Source organism: Acanthochromis polyacanthus, chromosome 17 (assembly GCF_021347895.1).
Source record: "Acanthochromis polyacanthus isolate Apoly-LR-REF ecotype Palm Island chromosome 17, KAUST_Apoly_ChrSc, whole genome shotgun sequence".
NCBI classification, from domain to species: Eukaryota; Metazoa; Chordata; class Actinopteri; family Pomacentridae; genus Acanthochromis; species Acanthochromis polyacanthus.
The window spans coordinates 28689523-28708433 of record NC_067129.1 but is presented as its reverse complement, the minus strand read 5'-3'; the positions used below and the strand labels follow the sequence as shown (position 1 = coordinate 28708433).

At 42.0% G+C, this 18911-nt stretch overlaps 2 protein-coding genes across 8 annotated transcripts in view; one reads left to right on the top strand and one right to left on the bottom strand.

Annotated features, from left to right (window-relative positions):
• Positions 1-18911, top strand: part of LOC110972632 (NLR family CARD domain-containing protein 3-like) — a 204578-nt gene that overhangs the window by 75502 nt on the left and 110165 nt on the right. The window lies entirely within an intron of this gene.
• LOC110971795 (NLR family CARD domain-containing protein 3-like) overlaps positions 1-18911 on the bottom strand; it is a 203123-nt gene that overhangs the window by 181168 nt on the left and 3044 nt on the right. The window contains 8 exon segments of the mRNA XM_051937962.1: positions 4797-4970; positions 5253-5426; positions 5505-6997; positions 6999-7300; positions 8616-8841; positions 9569-9641; positions 15565-15720; positions 15804-15935. Coding sequence (XP_051793922.1) covers positions 4797-4970; positions 5253-5426; positions 5505-6997; positions 6999-7300; positions 8616-8841; positions 9569-9641; positions 15565-15720; positions 15804-15892 — 2687 coding nt within the window. The 5' untranslated portion in view covers positions 15893-15935.

Below are 18911 nucleotides of genomic sequence, written 5' to 3'. Positions count from 1 at the left end.
GGGAGCCGAGGTGTTCGGTGGCCAGGGGATGGCTGACGTCCAGGTGGTGTTCTGGGTGAGGCGTCGGGAGGTGGAGAGCAGCCGGCGTGCTGCTGTGTGTTCTGGGCTGATGTGAGGAGGATCAGGTGGGGGATTCAGGAAGGAGAGAGATACGGGCTGACTGGGGGGTCCAAGGGGGGATTTGCACGGTGCCGAATGGTTCCTGGGGGGAGCAGACAAGGGAAGTCGGTGACGGGGATCCCGGACAACAGAGTGTAGGCAGGAGAAAGGACACAGCGTGTTACAACGTCAAAAACTCAACGAACAACTGTGCGGCTAGAGAGTGAACTGACTAGTAAGTCGTATTCAACAATCTGGCAGGAGTGGAAGGATGAGCCGGTTCTTATTGCTGGTGTGTAATCAGAGTGATGTCTCCCGTGGGGAAGGCTGATTACCTGAGTGGAGGCAGGTGTGAGTCCGCGCTCCACTCAGGTGTCGCACTGGGAAAGGAAGCAGAGACAGAGGAGCGGAGAGGAGACAGAGGGAGAGACAGGGAGGAGAGAGATGGGAAAAGGGTCTTTCTGGGATGCCAGGTGGGAGAGGGGGGTGAGGAGAGGGCCCTGACAAATAGCCTATGTTAGCCGTTCATTTGAGCCCAACAGAACGGCGTTATTCTCAGATAGAACGAGAGGCTCTAGGATCTGTATAGGCTGTGGAACATTTTAGAACGTACTCATGGGGAGGCACGTTTACTCTGCAAACTGACAACAAACCCCTAATTTACAAGTTTAGCCAGAGAAAGCTACGCTGTCACCACCACGAACACATAGTTGGGAAATCCAATGTCACAGATTCACTCTCATGACTTTCTTTGCTAGAGACAGAGTACGGTGACTATGTGGAACGTGTGTGGACAGAGTGCTGTCAGTGACGATGCATGAGGTACAAGCCATGAGCTTTGAGGACAGAGGATGACACATTGAGACAACTGAAGTCGGTTGTGGACACAGGAAAATAGCTGAATCCAATTCCAGAGGAATTACAGCCTTACAACCGATGTGCTGGAGAGTTGAGTACATTTGATGGTCTTGTACTGACAGGACACAGAATAGTGTTACTAGTGGCAATGGTGAAACAAGCACTGAGGATTGGACACGAGACTCACCAAGCAGTGGTCCGTACAAAACAATATCTAAGGTGCAAATTCTACTGGCCCAACATGGACCGAGATGAAGACAGACTGATAAGAAACTGCTCCGCCTGTGTGCTTAATCAGCCATTACATGGAGATCAATCCCTTCAACCACTAGAGTTACCACCGAGACCATGGACCAAGATAGGTATTGATTGGTAGGACCTATCCAAAACCAGTACATACTAACTGAGACTGACTACTATACGTCTTTTCCGGAGGCTATATTTATATCGAACATTTCCTAAACCACTGTGGTTAAAGAACTGACTAAGATATTTGCTAGATTTGGCTATCCCCTAGAGGCTCTCACTGATAATGGTAGGCAGTTTGTCGGACAGCTTTTTGAGGACTATCTCAAGAAATATGAAATTAAACACATCACAGCATCACCATATATCAGAAGAGCAACTGGAAAATTGAGAGGTTCAACAGATTCCTTCAGAGTAACAAAGTGTGAAGGAAAGGTATGGAAAGAGGAGCTTCCAAAGATATTAATGGCATACCGCTCAACACCACACAGAGACTCAGGAGAAATGCCAGCCGTGCTCATGTTTGGATGAGACATTCGTACTAAGTGTCTAATCTGGAGAATGCAGGCGAAACGCCACTAGAAATGGAGAAAGCACCTGATATCAGAAACCATCAATACAAAACCAAAATGATACAGTATGCTGACCAAAACAGCGGAGCAAAGGAGCACAACTTCAAGGTTGGAGACATTTTTTACATTGCAAGTATGGAGAATGGAAAACTGGATTCTACATTCAAAGATACTTGCTATGTTCTTCTAAGAAACACCGCCAACAAGTCCTTTGAACTGGTCAACTCAGAGTGTTTTGCAGATTCAGGGACTGTCTAAATCTTCACTGGTTAGTAATTTTGTGGCCGCCAGGGGGCGTCGGTCAGAACACAATACAAGATGTTCCCTTTTTCTCCCTTTATTCAGTAGCAATCATACGTGAACATCTATGTGTGGTTCTATAACAGGAAACAAATAGTCAAGCAAACAATAAGTATATTGAAATTATATAAACATGCAACAACAACTATCATAATAAAAAAGACACACAAAAAATATCCAACTACCAGTACAACGCACGCACACAGAGAAAATGACAAGCAACACCAAATTTGTCTGTGCAGTCCCAGCAAATACTCTCCTCTGGTCCCTCCATGAACACGAACAAGGTTCTAATCTGCAGAGCAGCAGTGTAGTGGCCTCTGATTGGCCAATGTCTCAATTGCCTTTTTGCAGGCCCTTTCCAGCTGTCCTTCATCACACAGAGGATGGATCAAAAGTGATCAGGAATGTTAAACATCTTCGACACACACCAGTGGTAACTGACTGATGTTCCTGAGCCTCCACTGGTCCACAACGCTCAAAACAAGGACACAACAAGTGTTCCAATGGCTGAGACCGCATCTGCAGTTGAGATACCACCTGAGCCTGACCCACCGGTTTCTGATGTCAACACAACCAAGAAGGACCGTATAATCAGAAAGCCCATCCATTACAGAGACAAAAAAAAGAAAGTAAGAAAGAAAATGTTCTGATTCAGTGAATTATTTGTTAATATCACTGACTGTTATATAAAAAAGGAATATTTTAATATTTAGAGTGGGAAAAAAGTTGAGATTCTTTCAAGAATATTGCAGATGGCTTTTGTTCTAAGCAAAGGAGGAAAATGTAGTATAGTACTGTTATTGAGTTAGTGCGAGAGCAGCAAGAAGATGTGGCTTGAAGACGAGAAGTGAACGAGACAGAAGGCAGGAATGCTAACATGGAATATGTGCAAATACAGAACATAAAACAGAACTAAAGGTCTGTTTATTTGACACAACACGACAATCATGATCAGTTTATGCTGACACAGGCATGTCTTTTATTCATTTGATTACCTTGTCTTTATCCAAAAAGTCATCAAAAATTTCACTGGACACTTCAAGCATGAATATTTTTGGCATCTGTGAATAGCTTTCAGTTCCTAACTATTGCTAAAGAACCAGCAAAGCTAGCTGAAATAAAGTGACCTTGTCTAGTCCGTACACAGAATTGCTGCTGACTAGCTTGCACTCTGCACTGTTGCTTCTGGCATGCCTTCTTCCTGCTGTCCCCCGCTGGATATTTCGATGCAAATGTAGCATGGCATCCGTCGAAGTGTCGCTTTATATTTGACCGTTCATCGATGAAACTTTATCATTGCATATTAGACAGACCACAGAACCTGCTCTCTTCACAAAGGCAAATTCTTCTGTTCATTCCGACTGGAAATGTACGGTATTCCTCATCTTATTTTCTTTTCGCCATCTTCTTTGGCAAAAGACTTTGCTCAGCTAGCTAGCAAGTTGATAAAGGAGGCGGTGGAATTATTCATTACTTATTGTAACCGGTGGGTTGGGTCTGCCCACAACTGGGGGTCGCTGTGTCTATCTCCACACGTTGGCACCTCCCGGTGCCTTACCGGCAGCCTCACACCTGTAATGTGTTTCCTAATCAGGGAAAGGACAAACACTCTGCTTAAGTATGGGCATCAGATAGACATCAGAATCATCTCTTGTTGCACTGAACTACAGAAGCCGATCGTCTCCAGGGGTTGGTGTGTTGTCAGTGGGTGCTGTACAGCCAAGGTAATGTTGTTTTTATTATTTGTAAATGCTCAGTACCAGTGTGTATAAAAAATATGGAACTAACATATTTCTGTCTTTGCAGTTGCCGCTGCTGCTTCGTTTTTATGTTATGCAGTCACTGGTGTTTTAATTCTTTTTGGTGTGGTTTATTGGTGCTAGGTTTTACTCAATGAGTTTATGGAAGGTGTTCTCTTTTATCTAACTTAGTTTGCTGTATATTCCAGCTTTTGTTGTGTATATATATACTCTTATGCAGAGGTATTAGCCCTAATATTTGATCGGTAGCCGTGTGGTTTTTATTTCTTTGTTACCATTGGTTTTAGTGGGTTTACCTGTAGTTTTTTGCATGCCTTGTTTTTGTATGCTGCCCTTGTTTTAAATGCTGGTGACACCTCTGCATATTTTATGTTTTAGATCTGTTCACCTTCCCCTTCCTCTTATTATTGTGGAATCAGGGAGGCCTTAAGTTAAGTGACCTTAAGTTTATTCCTTTTTCCTCCTGAACCACATCATTTGAATAAAATTGGCAAGAAGGATGGCCCTTCCTGCTTCATAGAATTATAAACCACGTCTCTGTTTTCTTTGTGGAACTTACCTGTGTAGGTTTAGTTTTAGTAACTCTTTACAGTCTCTGGGCCTTTCCAGAGTGGCGTTGTCATTTATTCCTTAGCTGAGACATTATTGGGTTACATTATCATGTTAAGAAATGTCAGCTAAGATTTATCTGCGAGCCAGATGCAGTCATCAAAAGAGCCACATCTGGCTCGCGAGCCATAGGTTGCCGACCCTGTCTCAGGGCTTGCTCTGGGAGTTCAGGAATTTGGATTCTGTAAGCATCTTGAGAAAATCTGAATTGTATTTGCTGCTATATAAAATGGAACTAAATTGAAATGAGTTTGATGTTTTTTTTGCTAAGCAAGGGTCAAAGTTTCCTTCTGTTTTCATTCTTTATGCTAAGCTAGGCTAACAGTTTCCTGGGAGTGTCTGTCTGTACCTGAGAGTTTCCAGTCTACAGTGCGGATCCTCCACTTTAGCCAACAGCATCTTCTCTCCTGAGTCTCCTGGATGGTTGTAGCTCAGGTCCAGCTCTCTCAGATTTGATGTCTTGAAGCTCAGAGCTGAGGCCAGAGAAGCACAGCCTTCCTCTGTGACCAGACAGCCTGACAGCCTGCACACACAAAACAACACAGACCTGATGGACAACATTTGGCTGGATGTTTCTCACTCTTTGTTTTCTTCTTTGTCTTCCAGTTACATTTTGGTGCAGATTTAAGACATCTGAACCAAAATGTTCAATGACTACTGGGATTTAATCACTTCAGAAATAAACTCTGATGAAGTCCTGAAGACGTTAAAGGTCATTTCATGAATCACATCAGCAGAAATTATTCTACTTAGGTTAGTTGTCAATCCAATGACAGAAATCAAATCAGTTTCAATGAGTCCTGACCTGAGAGCTTCCAGTTTACAGTGTGGACTCTCCAGTCCAGCAGAAAGACTCTCCACTCCTGAATCCTGCAGGTTGTTGTTACTCAGGTCCAGCTCTGTCACACTGGAGGACTGGGAGCTGAGGACTGAGGACAGAGCTCCACAGCTTCTCTCTGACAGATTACAGCCACTCAGTCTGAAGAGACAAAAAGCAGATTATACTGATGAAACAGCAGCAAAAATGAAAAATGATCTTCAGTATCCAACTACTTACACAACTTTCTTGGCGGCTTTGACCACTGGCAGCACACTCAGAAGAACATCCTCTGAAGCAGAGTATTTCTTCAGGTCAAACTCCTCCAGATCTTCTCCTGATGACAGTAAGATGAAGACCAGAGCTGACCAATGAGCAGGAGACAGTTTATCTGTGGACAGACGTCCTGATCTCAGGGACTGTTGGATCTCCTCCACTAGAGAAAAATCCTTCAGTTCATACAGACAGTGGAACAGATTGATGCTTCTCTCTGCAGACAAATCCTCACTGATCTTCTTCTTGATGTACTCCACTGTTTTCTTATTGGTCTGTGAGCTCCTTCCTGTCTCTGTCAACAGGCCTTGAAGAAGTTTCTGATTGGTTGGCAGTGACAGACCCAGGAGGAAGCGCAAGAACAAGTCCAGGTGTCCGTTTGGACTCTGTAAGGCCTCGTCTACAGCTCTCTGGTAGAAAACTGTTGATTTACTTTGGGACAGTTCAGACCAACGAGATGTTGTTTGTTGTTCTTCCAGCAAGTTGATTCCAGTGTTGATGAAGATCTGATGGACATGAAGAGCAGCCAGAAACTCCTGAACGCTCAGATGGACGAAGCAGAACACCTTGTCCTGGTACAGCCCTCTCTCCTCTTTAAAGATCTGTGTGAACACTCCTGAGTACACTGAGGCTGCTTCCACATCGATGCCACACTCTGTCAGGTCGGACTCATAGAAGATCAGGTTTCCTCTCTGCAGCTGATTAAAAGCCAGTTTTCCCAGAGACTCAATCATCTTAATGCTGTCTGGACTCCAGTGTGGATCTGTCTCAGCTCCACCTTCATACTTGACCTTCTTGACTTTGACCTGAACCACCAGGTAGTGGATGAACATCTCAGTCATTGTCCTGGGCAGCTCTCCCCCTTCTCTGGTTCTCAGCAGCTTCTCCAAAACTGTAGCAGTGATCCAGCAGAACACTGGGATGTGGCACATGATGTGGAGGCTTCGTGATGTCTTCATGTGGGAGATGATACTGCTGGCCTGCTCCTCATCTCTGGATCGCTTCCTGAAGTACTCCTCCTTCTGTGGGTCACTGAACCCTCTGACCTCCGTCACCATGTCCACACAGTCAGGAGGGATCTGATTGGCTGCTGCAGGTCGTGTGGTTATCCAGAGGCGAGCAGAGGGAAGCAGCTTCCCCCTGATCAGGTTTGTCAGCAGCACATCCACTGAGGTGGACTCTGTAACATCAGTCAGGACCTCATTGTTGTGGAAGTCCAGAGGAAGGCGACACTCATCCAGACCATCAAAGATCAACACAACCTGGAAGTCTTCAAAGCTGCAGATTCCTGCTGCTTTGGTTTCACTGAAGAAGTGATGAACAAGTTCCACCAAGCTGAACTTTCTCTCTTTCAGCACATTCAGCTCTCTGAAAGTCAATGGAAACATGAAGTGGATGTCCTGGTTGCTTTTGTCTTCAGCCCAGTCCAGAGTCAACTTCTGTGTTAACACTGTTTTTCCCGATGCCAGCCACTCCCTTTGTCATCACTGTTCTGATTGGTCCATCTCTTCCAGGTGACCCTCTAAAGATGTCTTCTGGTCTGATGCTTGTTTCTGCTCTGTCTGCTTTCCTGGATGCTGCTTCAATCTGTCTGACCTCATGTTCATCATTGACCTCTGCAGTCCCTCCCTCTGTGATGTACAGCTCTGTGTAAATCTCATTCAGGAGGGTCGGCTGTCCTGCTTTAGCGATGCCCTCAAACACTCTCTGGAACTTCTTCTTCAGAGAAGATTTAAGTTTAAGTCTACAGACTGCAGGTAGTCCTGAAAGAAAACACAAGAAAGAATCAGTGAAGTAGAAGTAACCTGGATATTAAAGCACCAAAGCAGCAATAAAGTGACTCCATCCAACCTCACATTTTAGCCTCACGGCTCATTGAGCACTTTAACTTGAGCCATAACTTGGTGGGTTGGATTTCAGATTTTTTAACATAAAGAACACAGAGAGTCAAAGTGAACGGCATTTTATCAGAGTCCCTATGTTCCTCCACTGGCTGTCCTCAGGGATGTGTTCTCTCCCCTTTACTTTTTATCCTTTACCCAAACATGTGCAAAAGTGTTTATGAAAATAGACACATTTTAAAATTTGCAGATGACACTGTGATTGTCAGTTTGCTGCATAATAATGAATCCAGCCATGGCCCAGTCCTGCAGGATTTCATCAGTTGGTGTGACCTTTCCTTCTTGGTGCTGAACACGTCAAAGATGAAGGACATGTTCATTGATTTCAGAACACAGGCTCCAAACTGTGACCCCACAATCATTAAGGGCCAGCCTGTCGTGTGGATTGCTACAAATACCTTGGGACTGTTATTGATGCCAAATTGACTGTTTGCAGGAATTGTGAAGAGCTGTGCAAGAAGGGACATCACCGTTTATTTTACTTGTGGAAACTGTCCCGTTTTAATATTGCTAGATCTATGCTGACCCTGATTTATTGTGCTTTTATTCAGTCGGTATTATCTTTTGCCCTGGTTACCTGGTTTGGAAATTTGTCTCTACAGGACAAAAATTCCCTCAACCAAATTATAAAGTGGGCTGGTCGGTTAATTGGGAAGCCTCAACCCACTATGCCAGCCTTGTATAGCACACAGCTGCAGCGCAAAGCCACCTCCATTCTAAAAGACTGCTCACATCCCCTGAATGGAGAGTTCCAGCTCCTTAGTTCGGGCTGCCGGTTTGTGGTCCCTAAGGGACGGACAAAACGCTATAGGTGCAGTTTTGTACCCTTAGCTATTTTAATGCTTAACTGCAAGTCCACCAGGTGAACCCTCTTGTGCAGATTGATTTTAGGTAGATCAGGATATGTTGGAGCAGTTTCCCTTTTCCTTTTTCTGATTAATTATGCTTTTTGTGTGATTTGTCTGGTATGACTGTTTGTTGGGTGTTTTGTCATTTCATTTGTTGTTGGGATCACCGAGTTCCTTTTTGCACAACAATTTTACCATTTGGTACAATAAAACCTTGAACCTTGAAGGTGACAGTTTGTCCCCTAAAGACTGATTGTGTGAAGATATTCTGAGACTTTAGTAAATGTTCTGTTGATCAGCAGCTTCAGTCTTTACACAAATCCTCTTACTGCTCTGCAGAAAGTCAGCCAGCTCCTCCTGCTTCATCCTCCTCAGGAACAACACTGTGATCTGCTGAAACATCTCTCTGCTACTCCTCTGATCTTCATCATCACCCTCCAACTCCTCCTCATCCTCCTTTTGACTCTCTGAGCATTCTGGGTAATCTGGACTCACAAGCTTCTGTATCTTCTTCAGCTCCTTCTTCACAAAAGTCACCATGTTGTCCTCCAGCAGCTGGAACAGAGAAATGTGTCAATGAGTCCATCAGAGTCAAATCATGGAGCCAAACATCAGATCCATGTTGGACGAGCCCGATCTCACGAGGATTCGTGAAACTGACACGTAAGTTTTAGTTTCGGTTTCGTGCGCACCAACACGATTTCGTCATGTTTTTCGTGCCGCTCACCACGAAATTCGCACCAATGTATTTTAAACGGCGGACTTTTCGTGCCACTCAGAACGTATTTCAAAAGAATGTGTATATTATATTTTTAATGTAAAACCGTGGCGAATCCAACGCTATATTTTGCATGACATCGTCCCTAAACATAACCCTAACCATAACCCTAACCATAACCTAACCATAACCTAACCATAAGCCGGTGGTACACTTACCAATTTGCATAGGAATTTCAAGAATGTCCGGCGGCCGGCGGCCGCAAACGCGATCACACAAGCAGTATACGCCGATGGACAGCTTAGATCGTCATGAATCCGCCGGTATAAACCACTTTCAGATGTGATTACCACAGCGAAAAACATTTCGTGGTGAGCGGCACGAAAAACATGACGAAATCGTGTTGGTGCGCACGAAACCGAAACTAAAACTTACGTGACAGTTTCACGAATCCCCGTGAGACTGGGTTGGTTGGACACACTGACAGTCCACTGGTCTACAAAGACCAGCGTGGAGATGCCTGAACACAACAGATAGAGAACAACTTGTTGTCCATAAACTCACCATGAATATGGAGTCCAGGTCATGCTGCTGGACAGACTGAGCTCTGGGAACCTCTGAGTTCTGCTGCTCCACTCTGTGGATCAACATCAACAGTTAACTCACTTTATCACACAGAGACAAACACCAGCTGAAGGTCCATGATGTTCATTAGAGATTCCAACATTAGTCTGTTTTCCTCTGCAGGAACTTTCTCTTCATTTTGGCTCATCATCAATCTTTGTTCTGACCACAGGAACTGTCCCTGTAGAACCTCTTTCAGGATTGTTTATAGGAGTTCAAAGTTCCTCCTCCAGGGTTGGAACTTCTGAGAGAACCTGAAAAACTGCTCTGTAGGTCTGGATGCTGACTGATTAAACTCAGAGAGGACAACAAGAACCATTTTTCTGTCCTCTCCATCCTCGTCCAGCATCAGTTGTCTCCATCAAAAATGTAGAATTAATTCTATAGGCTAACATGTGGGCTAACAAGGCTTATATGATCACAGAACTGGAGTTTTGTCCAGTAAAACTATTTCTTGATATTTTAGTGAACTCAGAGTTCTTGCTGTGATCCATCTGGTTCTGTTCTTAATGTCTCTGTGGATGATGTTCACGTTATTAACATCACTTCTTCAAAACATTTGTCCCTTTGATGAGGAGTCAATCTGTTATCAAAGTAGCAGCTCTGAAACCTTGTTCTGAACATCTTACCCCTCTGCAGCAGGACCTTGTTCTCCTTTAAAAATTATCTCAAAACCCTTAGACCAGTCACTCTTTAAGGACACACAGCTGGATGCAGGTCCAGGTCTGGGTCCTGAGTTCTCTGGTCTCTAAAAGATTCTGGAAGATAAAGAGGAAGGTCACCAGGAAGGAGAATTCTCTTTAAATTCTTTTAGAAACTAGGGGGCCGTTTACACGAAGATGCTTGCAGGTAAAAACGTAAAAATATTTCAACAAAACACCCTATCGTTTATACGAGGATGGCGTTTTGGGGGCTTTAAAAACGCCAAAATTTGAAACCGGCCTCCGGAGTGGAAAAGTAGAAAACGCTCCGCCGTTACGTTTCCGTCTAAACAGCAAAATGCAAAACTTTGCCGAGATCTGACCACGTCACATACGTGCGCCAGTGCTTTGGTTTACCAGCTGGTACAAGGACGTAAACAAAGATGTGTGATTATTTCCATCCTTCGTAACTTTAAGCAACTCTGGCAGCTCTATGTACACTACAGGAGTCGTACCAACAAACGTGCAGAATCTGTACAGATTCCATTCATGAACATTTACTGCGGCGGAGATCCGAAAAGGGAGATAGTACGCATGCATGTAGACATGGCAGAGTTTTATCACAGCTCCACCCAGCTGCCTGGCATGCATATCCAATCGAATTCCACACACTATAGAGTCACCGTATATACGCAGATTTCCTTCAAAACCGCTCGTCTAAACGTGAAATGACAAGACGCCACTTTTGCGTTTTCTGTTAAGATGGTCCTCGTGTAAATGGCCCCTAAGTGTCAGGATCTGTGCTCCTCCTTTCCCTCTCTAACCTTCTCTGAGAACTTCTTCCTAATCAGCAACAGCTGAGCAGAGGCTGGTTCTCCTGCCTCCAATCAACTCTCCTCTCATCAAAATCCAGCTCAGACTTCCAGACTTTACTCTCTGTCAGACTGTCAGCCTTGACACATCCCTCCACCAGTTTCACTGCATTCACCTCATTCATTCCTAATTCAGTCTGTTCTTGTGTTTCTGGTTAGTGTTCTATTGGGTTTTGTTCAGCTGTGGTTTTTGTTTGCAGTTCAGTCAGTTAGGCCTCGAGTTGTAGTTTTGTGTATTTTATGTTTTCTTTGTCTCCTTTTGAGCTTCATGTTTTGGTGTTCAGTTTCTGTTAACTTAGTGTTTAGTGGCGCAAATGTACGGTGGCCGACAGGGGCCAACGATCTGCAACTTTCCAAAACTCCTCAGTTTAGGAAAACAGCTTCAAGTACAGAAACGATGCAAAATCACAAACTCAAACACAGGTCTAAATGAGGTACAAAAGAGGATCGTGGTGCAAATGAAATAACGCGCTGAAAATAAACAAAACGCGCTGCTGAAAGAGGAACGATGCAAAGGAGAAAACGATCTCCAAACCAAAAAACGATCTGCAAACTAAAAAACGATTTCAAAACCAAGAAACGATCTGCAAAACAAAGAAATGATCTGCAAACTAAGAAACGATTTCCAGAACATGAAACGATTTCCAAACCAAGAAACGATCTGCAAACTAAAAAACGATTTCAAAACCAAGAAACGATCTTCAAATGAAAAACGCTGCATTACCGGTCACTACGAACGGAGCAGGGGACGCTCCCGGCGTAACAGATGGGATGGAGAGAGAGACAGGACCGGACAGCTGTCTGAACCAGTGTCTTTACCTGAACGACTGTGCATTAAAATACAACGGGAACGGTAATGTGACTTTCATTCCAGTATATTTATTATGATTATGTTTGTATCACTACATATAATGCTGCACATACGTGGCATTTATTTTATTGTATGTTACACCAGACGTTGCAAGGCAGCACATTTGCATTTGTAGATTAGCCTGAGAAATGAGCTAAATTTATTAGAGATTCCCTTATTACAGTCCTCCATACCTAAACCATGTCTTTTTTCTTTTGCAGATGTACTGTCCATTCTGTGGATCTGTGCTTGGAGCTTCTGATGCCTTTTGCTGTGCATGTGGCAAAAATGTAACTTTTTTAAAGCATGTCAAAGTGGAGACACCTGCTACTGATGCACAAGTTGATGTTGCACAACCCAGAACCAGTGCAGGTAAACACATTCAGGATTTTGTAACACAAAATGATTATAAGTGGGCTTGAAATGTTCAGATCATGTTTTTGTATACAAAATTACTTCTAAATATCACTATCCTGCTTCAGTAACTGGCATTTTAGGTGTACTAAAATGTCCTACAGAAAGTAATTTTATTTAAACATTATATGTAGTGATACAAACATAATCATAATAAATATACTGGAATGAAAGTCACATTACCGTTCCCGTTGTATTTTAATGCACAGTCGTTCAGGTAAAGACACTGGTTCAGGCAGCTGTCCGGTCCTGTCTCTCTCTCCATCCCATCTGTTACGCCGGGAGCGTCCCCTGCTCCGTTCGTAGTGACTGGTAATGCAGCGTTTTTCATTGGAAGATCGTTTCTTGGTTTTGAAATCGTTTTTTAGTTTGCAGATCGTTTCTTGGTTTGGAAATCGTTTCATGTTCTGGAAATCGTTTCTTAGTTTGCAGATCGTTTCTTTGTTTTGGAGATCGTTTCTTGTTTTGGAATCGTTACTTGATTTGCAGATCGTTTTTTGGTTTGGAGATCGTTTTCTCCTTTGCATCGTTCCTCTTTCAGCAGCGCGTTTTTTTTTTCAGCGCGTTATTTCATTTGCACCACGATCCTCTTTTGTACCTCGTTTAGATCTGTGTTTGAGTTTGTGATTTTGCATCATTTCTGCACGTGAAGCTGTTTTCCTAAACTGAGGAGTTTTGGAAAGTTGCAGATCGTTGGCCCCTGTCGGCCACCGTACAAATGAGAGAGTAGATGCATTTTGGTAAGGCTCCTCACTGATGAATCTAGATTATCATGAAAAAACACCTTCTTTGACTAGGCAACCTTTTAGAAACTGATTCTTATAACGCAAGTTTCTAACTCCTACCAAAAAAGTTAGCATCACAGAAGAAATTGACTGAAAAAGTCTTGGATGACGAGCCTCTGGACAGTGGTAGGCTAGCCGAGCCACAGGCTAACCATGTGCCGGAGACTTCAGCTGTTCTTGCTGCCATACATGAAAGGATTAACAAAATGGGCAATAGATTTAACTCTCTGGAGACTTCTCTGCAAGCTACTCAAGCTACTTTGACGGAGCATGCCAACCGCATTACAGCGGTGGAAAACATAAGCGGCGATCATGATGATCGGCTACTCAAACAGGAGCAACAGGCTACAAGGCTGGAGGGTGCAAACAAGGCCCTACAAGAGAAAGTTGTCAATCTTGAAGAAAGATCCAGACGCTAGAATATTAAAATTGTTAGCTTTCTGGAAAGTGTTGACAATGGACGGCCAATTGATTTTATGGCAAATTTATTCCCTACTCTTTCTGGAAGGGAACATTTTCTAAGGCCTGTAAAAGTTGACCATGCACACAGGTTAGGTATCCGGCAAGCTAGTAATGATAACAGGCCCCGTGTTTCGATTGTCAGGATTCATGACGACCGTATGAAGGAGCTCATCATGCAGCTAGCAAAGCAACAGGCTCCTTTGATGTATCAGGGCCAGCACATCCATATTTTCCCGGACTTTCCTTAGGAGATTATGAAGCAGCATCAACTTTTTGAAGCCACCAGAAAAAGACTGAAAGATGCTGGCATACGCACAGGATTCACCTACCCGGCTCGCCTGATTGTTCCCCATGACAACGTTAAATCCTTGTTTTAAATAGTTCTAATTGTTTCCTAAGGCTGAATTGCTGTGTCCAGTAGGTGGCGCTGTGACTAGTACTGAGATATAGATGTTGTTCAATAATCTCACGGTTCTGTTAATTTTACATCAAAGAGCTCTTGAGGCGACACCGATCACATCTAAAGTTGTTCTGATTAGTTCTCTATGTTGAGGTAAATACTCTGATTTTTACAGGCGGCACTATCGAGCCACACAGACACCAAAGAACCATAAAAAAATTGAAGCTGCAAGCAGCATTGAAGAGGTCCTCGCATCCTTGCTGGACAGTGAATCCAAGCATGTGCACCAGGTGGCGCTATCACTATGACTGGAAATTAGTCTATCGAATTCATCAGGGCTGATCACAAACAAAGTTTCAGTCAGACTGGACCATGTCCAGGCTATTTAGACATCACTTCCTGTCCATCCATCAGGTGGCGCTATGACTGTGACTGTATATTGGCCTGTGAATGACATCAGGGCTGGATTCTGATCAAACATGTAAAATAGCAGATTGAAGCATGTACAAGACATTTACACAGTGTTTCTTGGTGAAAGAAAGCTACAAAAATTTGTATTAAGGACACCTGCCTATAAGGTAGAACTTTCAGTTTATTTAATGGAATTTTTCACTCTGACACGTAAACGTCTCTAAAGATCATGAAACCAAGTGTAACAGAACTTTTGCAAAGCCCGGTACATGCACACACACACGCCTTCATGCACATACACACATGTTGCATTTTTCACTGCATATAACTCACCTGTTTTGTTTTGGTAGAATAGTTAATAAATATTTTCATTTAGACCAATCAGTGGTCTTGTGCATTTTCTGTGTGTGAGAATTGAAGTCAATTTCAACCGAGAATTCTAGACTTTCAGATATCAGACTGACCATTTATATCTCAATTCGATTCTCCTTTAGATTCTTACTTAAATTGAAAATTTTCCTCATCTAAACTGAGGTGGTGCCCCTTTATTGTAACGAGTGCAAATATAATCACTTCAGTGGTTACGTTACATGACAATGTTGTTGTCCGCAAGTAACCACCCACCATCTGTGCAATTTTCAGATGCGGCACGTTTACCTGCAGGAAAAACGCAGCAGTGGACATGTGGCTTAAGACATGTCTGCATCTTCAAACCAAAAACAAAGAAGTGAATTTGGTGATGTACGTGCATTACGTTTGCACTGGGGACTGCTCTGATTGGTGGAACACACAGAAGACAGGCCAAAATTGCAGAAAAGTTGCAGTGAGTGTCCATAATTGCAAGTTTGTGCAGAATTTGCGTAGATTGATTGAATTCGTGTGAAATGGTGTGATCGCAACATCACAAATTCCTGGAGGGACTGATTAATATCAAGAACATTAATAATAATAATAGCATCATATATGAGAGGACACTAAGCTCTGATTACATGCGATGAAAACTAATCTGGATTTAAGGAAACATTTAATAGTGAACTTCTGGAAAATCAGTCAAGGTATAATTTGACCTTTACTGAAAAGTTTTAGTTCTGAACATCTTACCCCTCTGCAGCAGGATGTTGTTCTCCTTTAAATTCAACCGACTGAGCCTTAGAGCAGTCACTCTTTAAGGACACACAGCTGGATGCAGGTCCAGGTCCAGGTCCAGGTCCAGGTCCAGGTCCAGGTCCAGGTCCAGGTCCAGGTCCAGGTGGATTCCTGTCAATGATGATGCAGCAGTGATGTGATGCTGAGCTCTGACATGCAGCAGAGTCCTGGACAGTTAGAGATGGTGGTCTCACCTCTGAGCTTTGCTCTGGTTCTCCTGTTCCCCACACAGAGAGCTTTTAGAGGGAGGGACTCCCTCCTCTCTGTCTTCACACTCATCCATGATGCTCAACTCACAGCAGCTCACACACACTTTCTACCTTCACCTGCACAGGAAACAAACATCATTCATCCACTCAGATCCTCCTGGAAAAGATCAGCTGCTCCTCCACTGATCCACTCTGATCTTGTGTTTCTATCAGCTGGATCCAGTCAGACAACAGTATGAGGACGTAGAACCTCCTCATATCTCTGTGGTTGTCTACATGGATGCTGAAGCTCTCCAGCAGAACGAGAGAGTTCTCAGGTAGAACCCTGTTGAGGAAACCATCCAGCAGTCCAAGAAGGTCTGAAACTCTGAGCTGCTGTTCACCACATGAGCAACAACAGTGAGATCTGTTAAAGACTGTTGGACTCCAACTGCTTACCTGTGCTAAGCTAATTAGCATATTTAGATGATACTTATATCAACATAAGTGACATATTTAGCTAATATACATAATATATTAGGATATTTGATAGAGTACTTTGATATTATATTTGCACATTTAGCATATAATGTGAGATAGCACATTTAGCTAGTTAGGCTATACAATAGGGCTGCACAGCAGTATAGTGGTTAGCACTTTCGCCTTGCAGCAAGAAGATCTCCGGTTCAAATCCAGGCCTGGGATCTTTCTGCTTGGAGTTTGCATGTTCTCCCTGTACATGCGTGGGTTTTCTCCGAGTACTCCGGCTTCCTCCCACAGTCCAAAAATATGCTGAGGTTAACTGGTTACTCTAAATTGCCCGTAGGTGTGAATGTGAGTGTGATTGTGTGTCTGTATATGTAGCCCTGTGACAGACTGGTGACCTGTCCAGGGTGTCCCCTGCCTTCACCCGAGTCAGCTGGGATAGACTCCAGCACCCCCCATGACCCTAGTGAGGATAAAGCGGTGTAAAGAGAATGGATGGATGTATTAAATAGCCTATATGTGATCAATAAATGGACTTTGCCTATCTAACTCAGAGCTCTGCTATATTAACAGTACTAAATAAATAAATAAATAAATACATGTATACATACAAAATAAGTTAATACATTAATTGTGTTAGGATAAGATTTAGATGAAGTCTGTCGAGAATTTCTTTGTACAGTTTTCTGCATTCAGTGGTTTATGTTTTTGCAGAATCCAGTATTGCACACTGGTTGGTCATTACATTTATTAGTTTGGTTTCACTGGTTAAAATGATGTCACTTCTTTGCAGATAGAACCTGTGATCATAAAAGAATACAAAATTCTTAGTTCTGTATTAACAAAGCACTTAAAGCCTGAAGCATGGCTAAATTCTTTTTTTCAAAAGTAATGTTCCACTCCCTGGGTGGTAGTGGCCCCAAGTTCAGTAAAATTGGAAAGATATTCACAGATTCAGACTTCCAGCATCAATGACTCGTTAGATATACATTTTCAAAACATAAATGATGCCTCTTTCCCATTGTTGTAAGACAGACAAATTCTACAAGCCCAGTTTGATCAAAAGTTGCTGCAGAAATAACATTGGTGTCTATCAATGATAGCATGAATAATATTCTGAACAGGATAAACAAGGAGGATAAATTCGGTTACATTCTGGGAGATTTTAATGTTAACCTCCTAAATTTTGAAACTCATAATCCAACCAAAGAGTTTTTAAATGTACTTCAGGCAAATTACTTTTTTCCAGCAATCTCTAAACCGACCAGAATAACAAAAATATCTGCAACTCTTATTGACAATATTCTAATTAATTCATTTAAGTTTGAAACAAATTCCGGTTTAATATTTACAGATATAGCAGATCATTTACCAGTGTTTCATATAGTAAATTTCGACTGTAATTTTAAGGAAATAAATAAAGCTCCACTAAACATTAGAAATTTTAGTAAATCTAACAAGTCAAAATTTCAAAAAATGTTACAGGAAATCTCGTTTGATGAAGTATACAAAGAAAATAATCCAGATCTTGCATACAATGTTTTATGAAATTGTTTAATGAATGTTTTACAAAATGTTTTCCAATATTATCTTGTGTCAATGAAAAGAGGGAAAAAAACCTTGGTTTACATCTGGACTGAAAAAATCTTCAGTAACAAAAAATAAGTTGTATAAAAAGTATCTCTCATCACCAACCCCATTAAATCTAGCAACTTATAAGTCATATAAAACCAGGTTTGTTCACCTGCTTAGATCTGCTAAGAAAAATTATTACAGTGATCAATTTAGTAAATCTACAAATAATATCAAAAACACATGGCAAATTATCAATGAATTATTACAAAGAAAAAAGGCAGCAACAAAGTTTCCTTCCTCATTTGTGGATGGTGACTCTGTTCTGACTGATCCATATGAGATTGCTTGTCATTTTAATAATTACTTTTCAAATGTTGGTTCATGTTTAGCTGATAAGATTAAAAATAGTAATGTTAGTCCACTTGATTATATTATTAACTCTTTTCCATCTATAGACTGTTTCGACCCTCCCGATACTAATGAAGTTACTGAGATAATTTTGAAGTTAAAAAATTCTGCTCCAGGGCATGATGGCATCAGTGCCTCTTTAATTAATGATGTCGTGACTCCAGTATGTAAACCACTGGCTCACATATGTGGTTTGTCAATGACAACGGGCATTGTCCCCCAAGATTTAAAATTAGCAAAGGTGCTCCCACTTTTCAAATCTGGTGATTCTCGTTTATTTTCTAATTATAGACCTATATCAATTTTACCCTGTTTTTCAAAGGTTTTAGAAAAATTGGTTTATAAAAGATTGCTAAAACATTTGAATGTACATAATATTATTTATCAATATTAGTATGGATTTAGAAAGAATTATTCCACCTGCATGGCACTTGTTGAGTTAACTGATAGAATATATAGAGCCATAAATAATAATGAATTTTCAGTTGGAGTATTCTTAGATCTTTCAAAAGCATTTGACACAGTGCATCATGATATTCTATTGAATAAACTGTACAAATATGGTTTTCATGGAAATATTCATCAATGGTTATATAATTATATAAAAATAGAAAACAGTATGTTTCAATGGATGGTTATGATTCA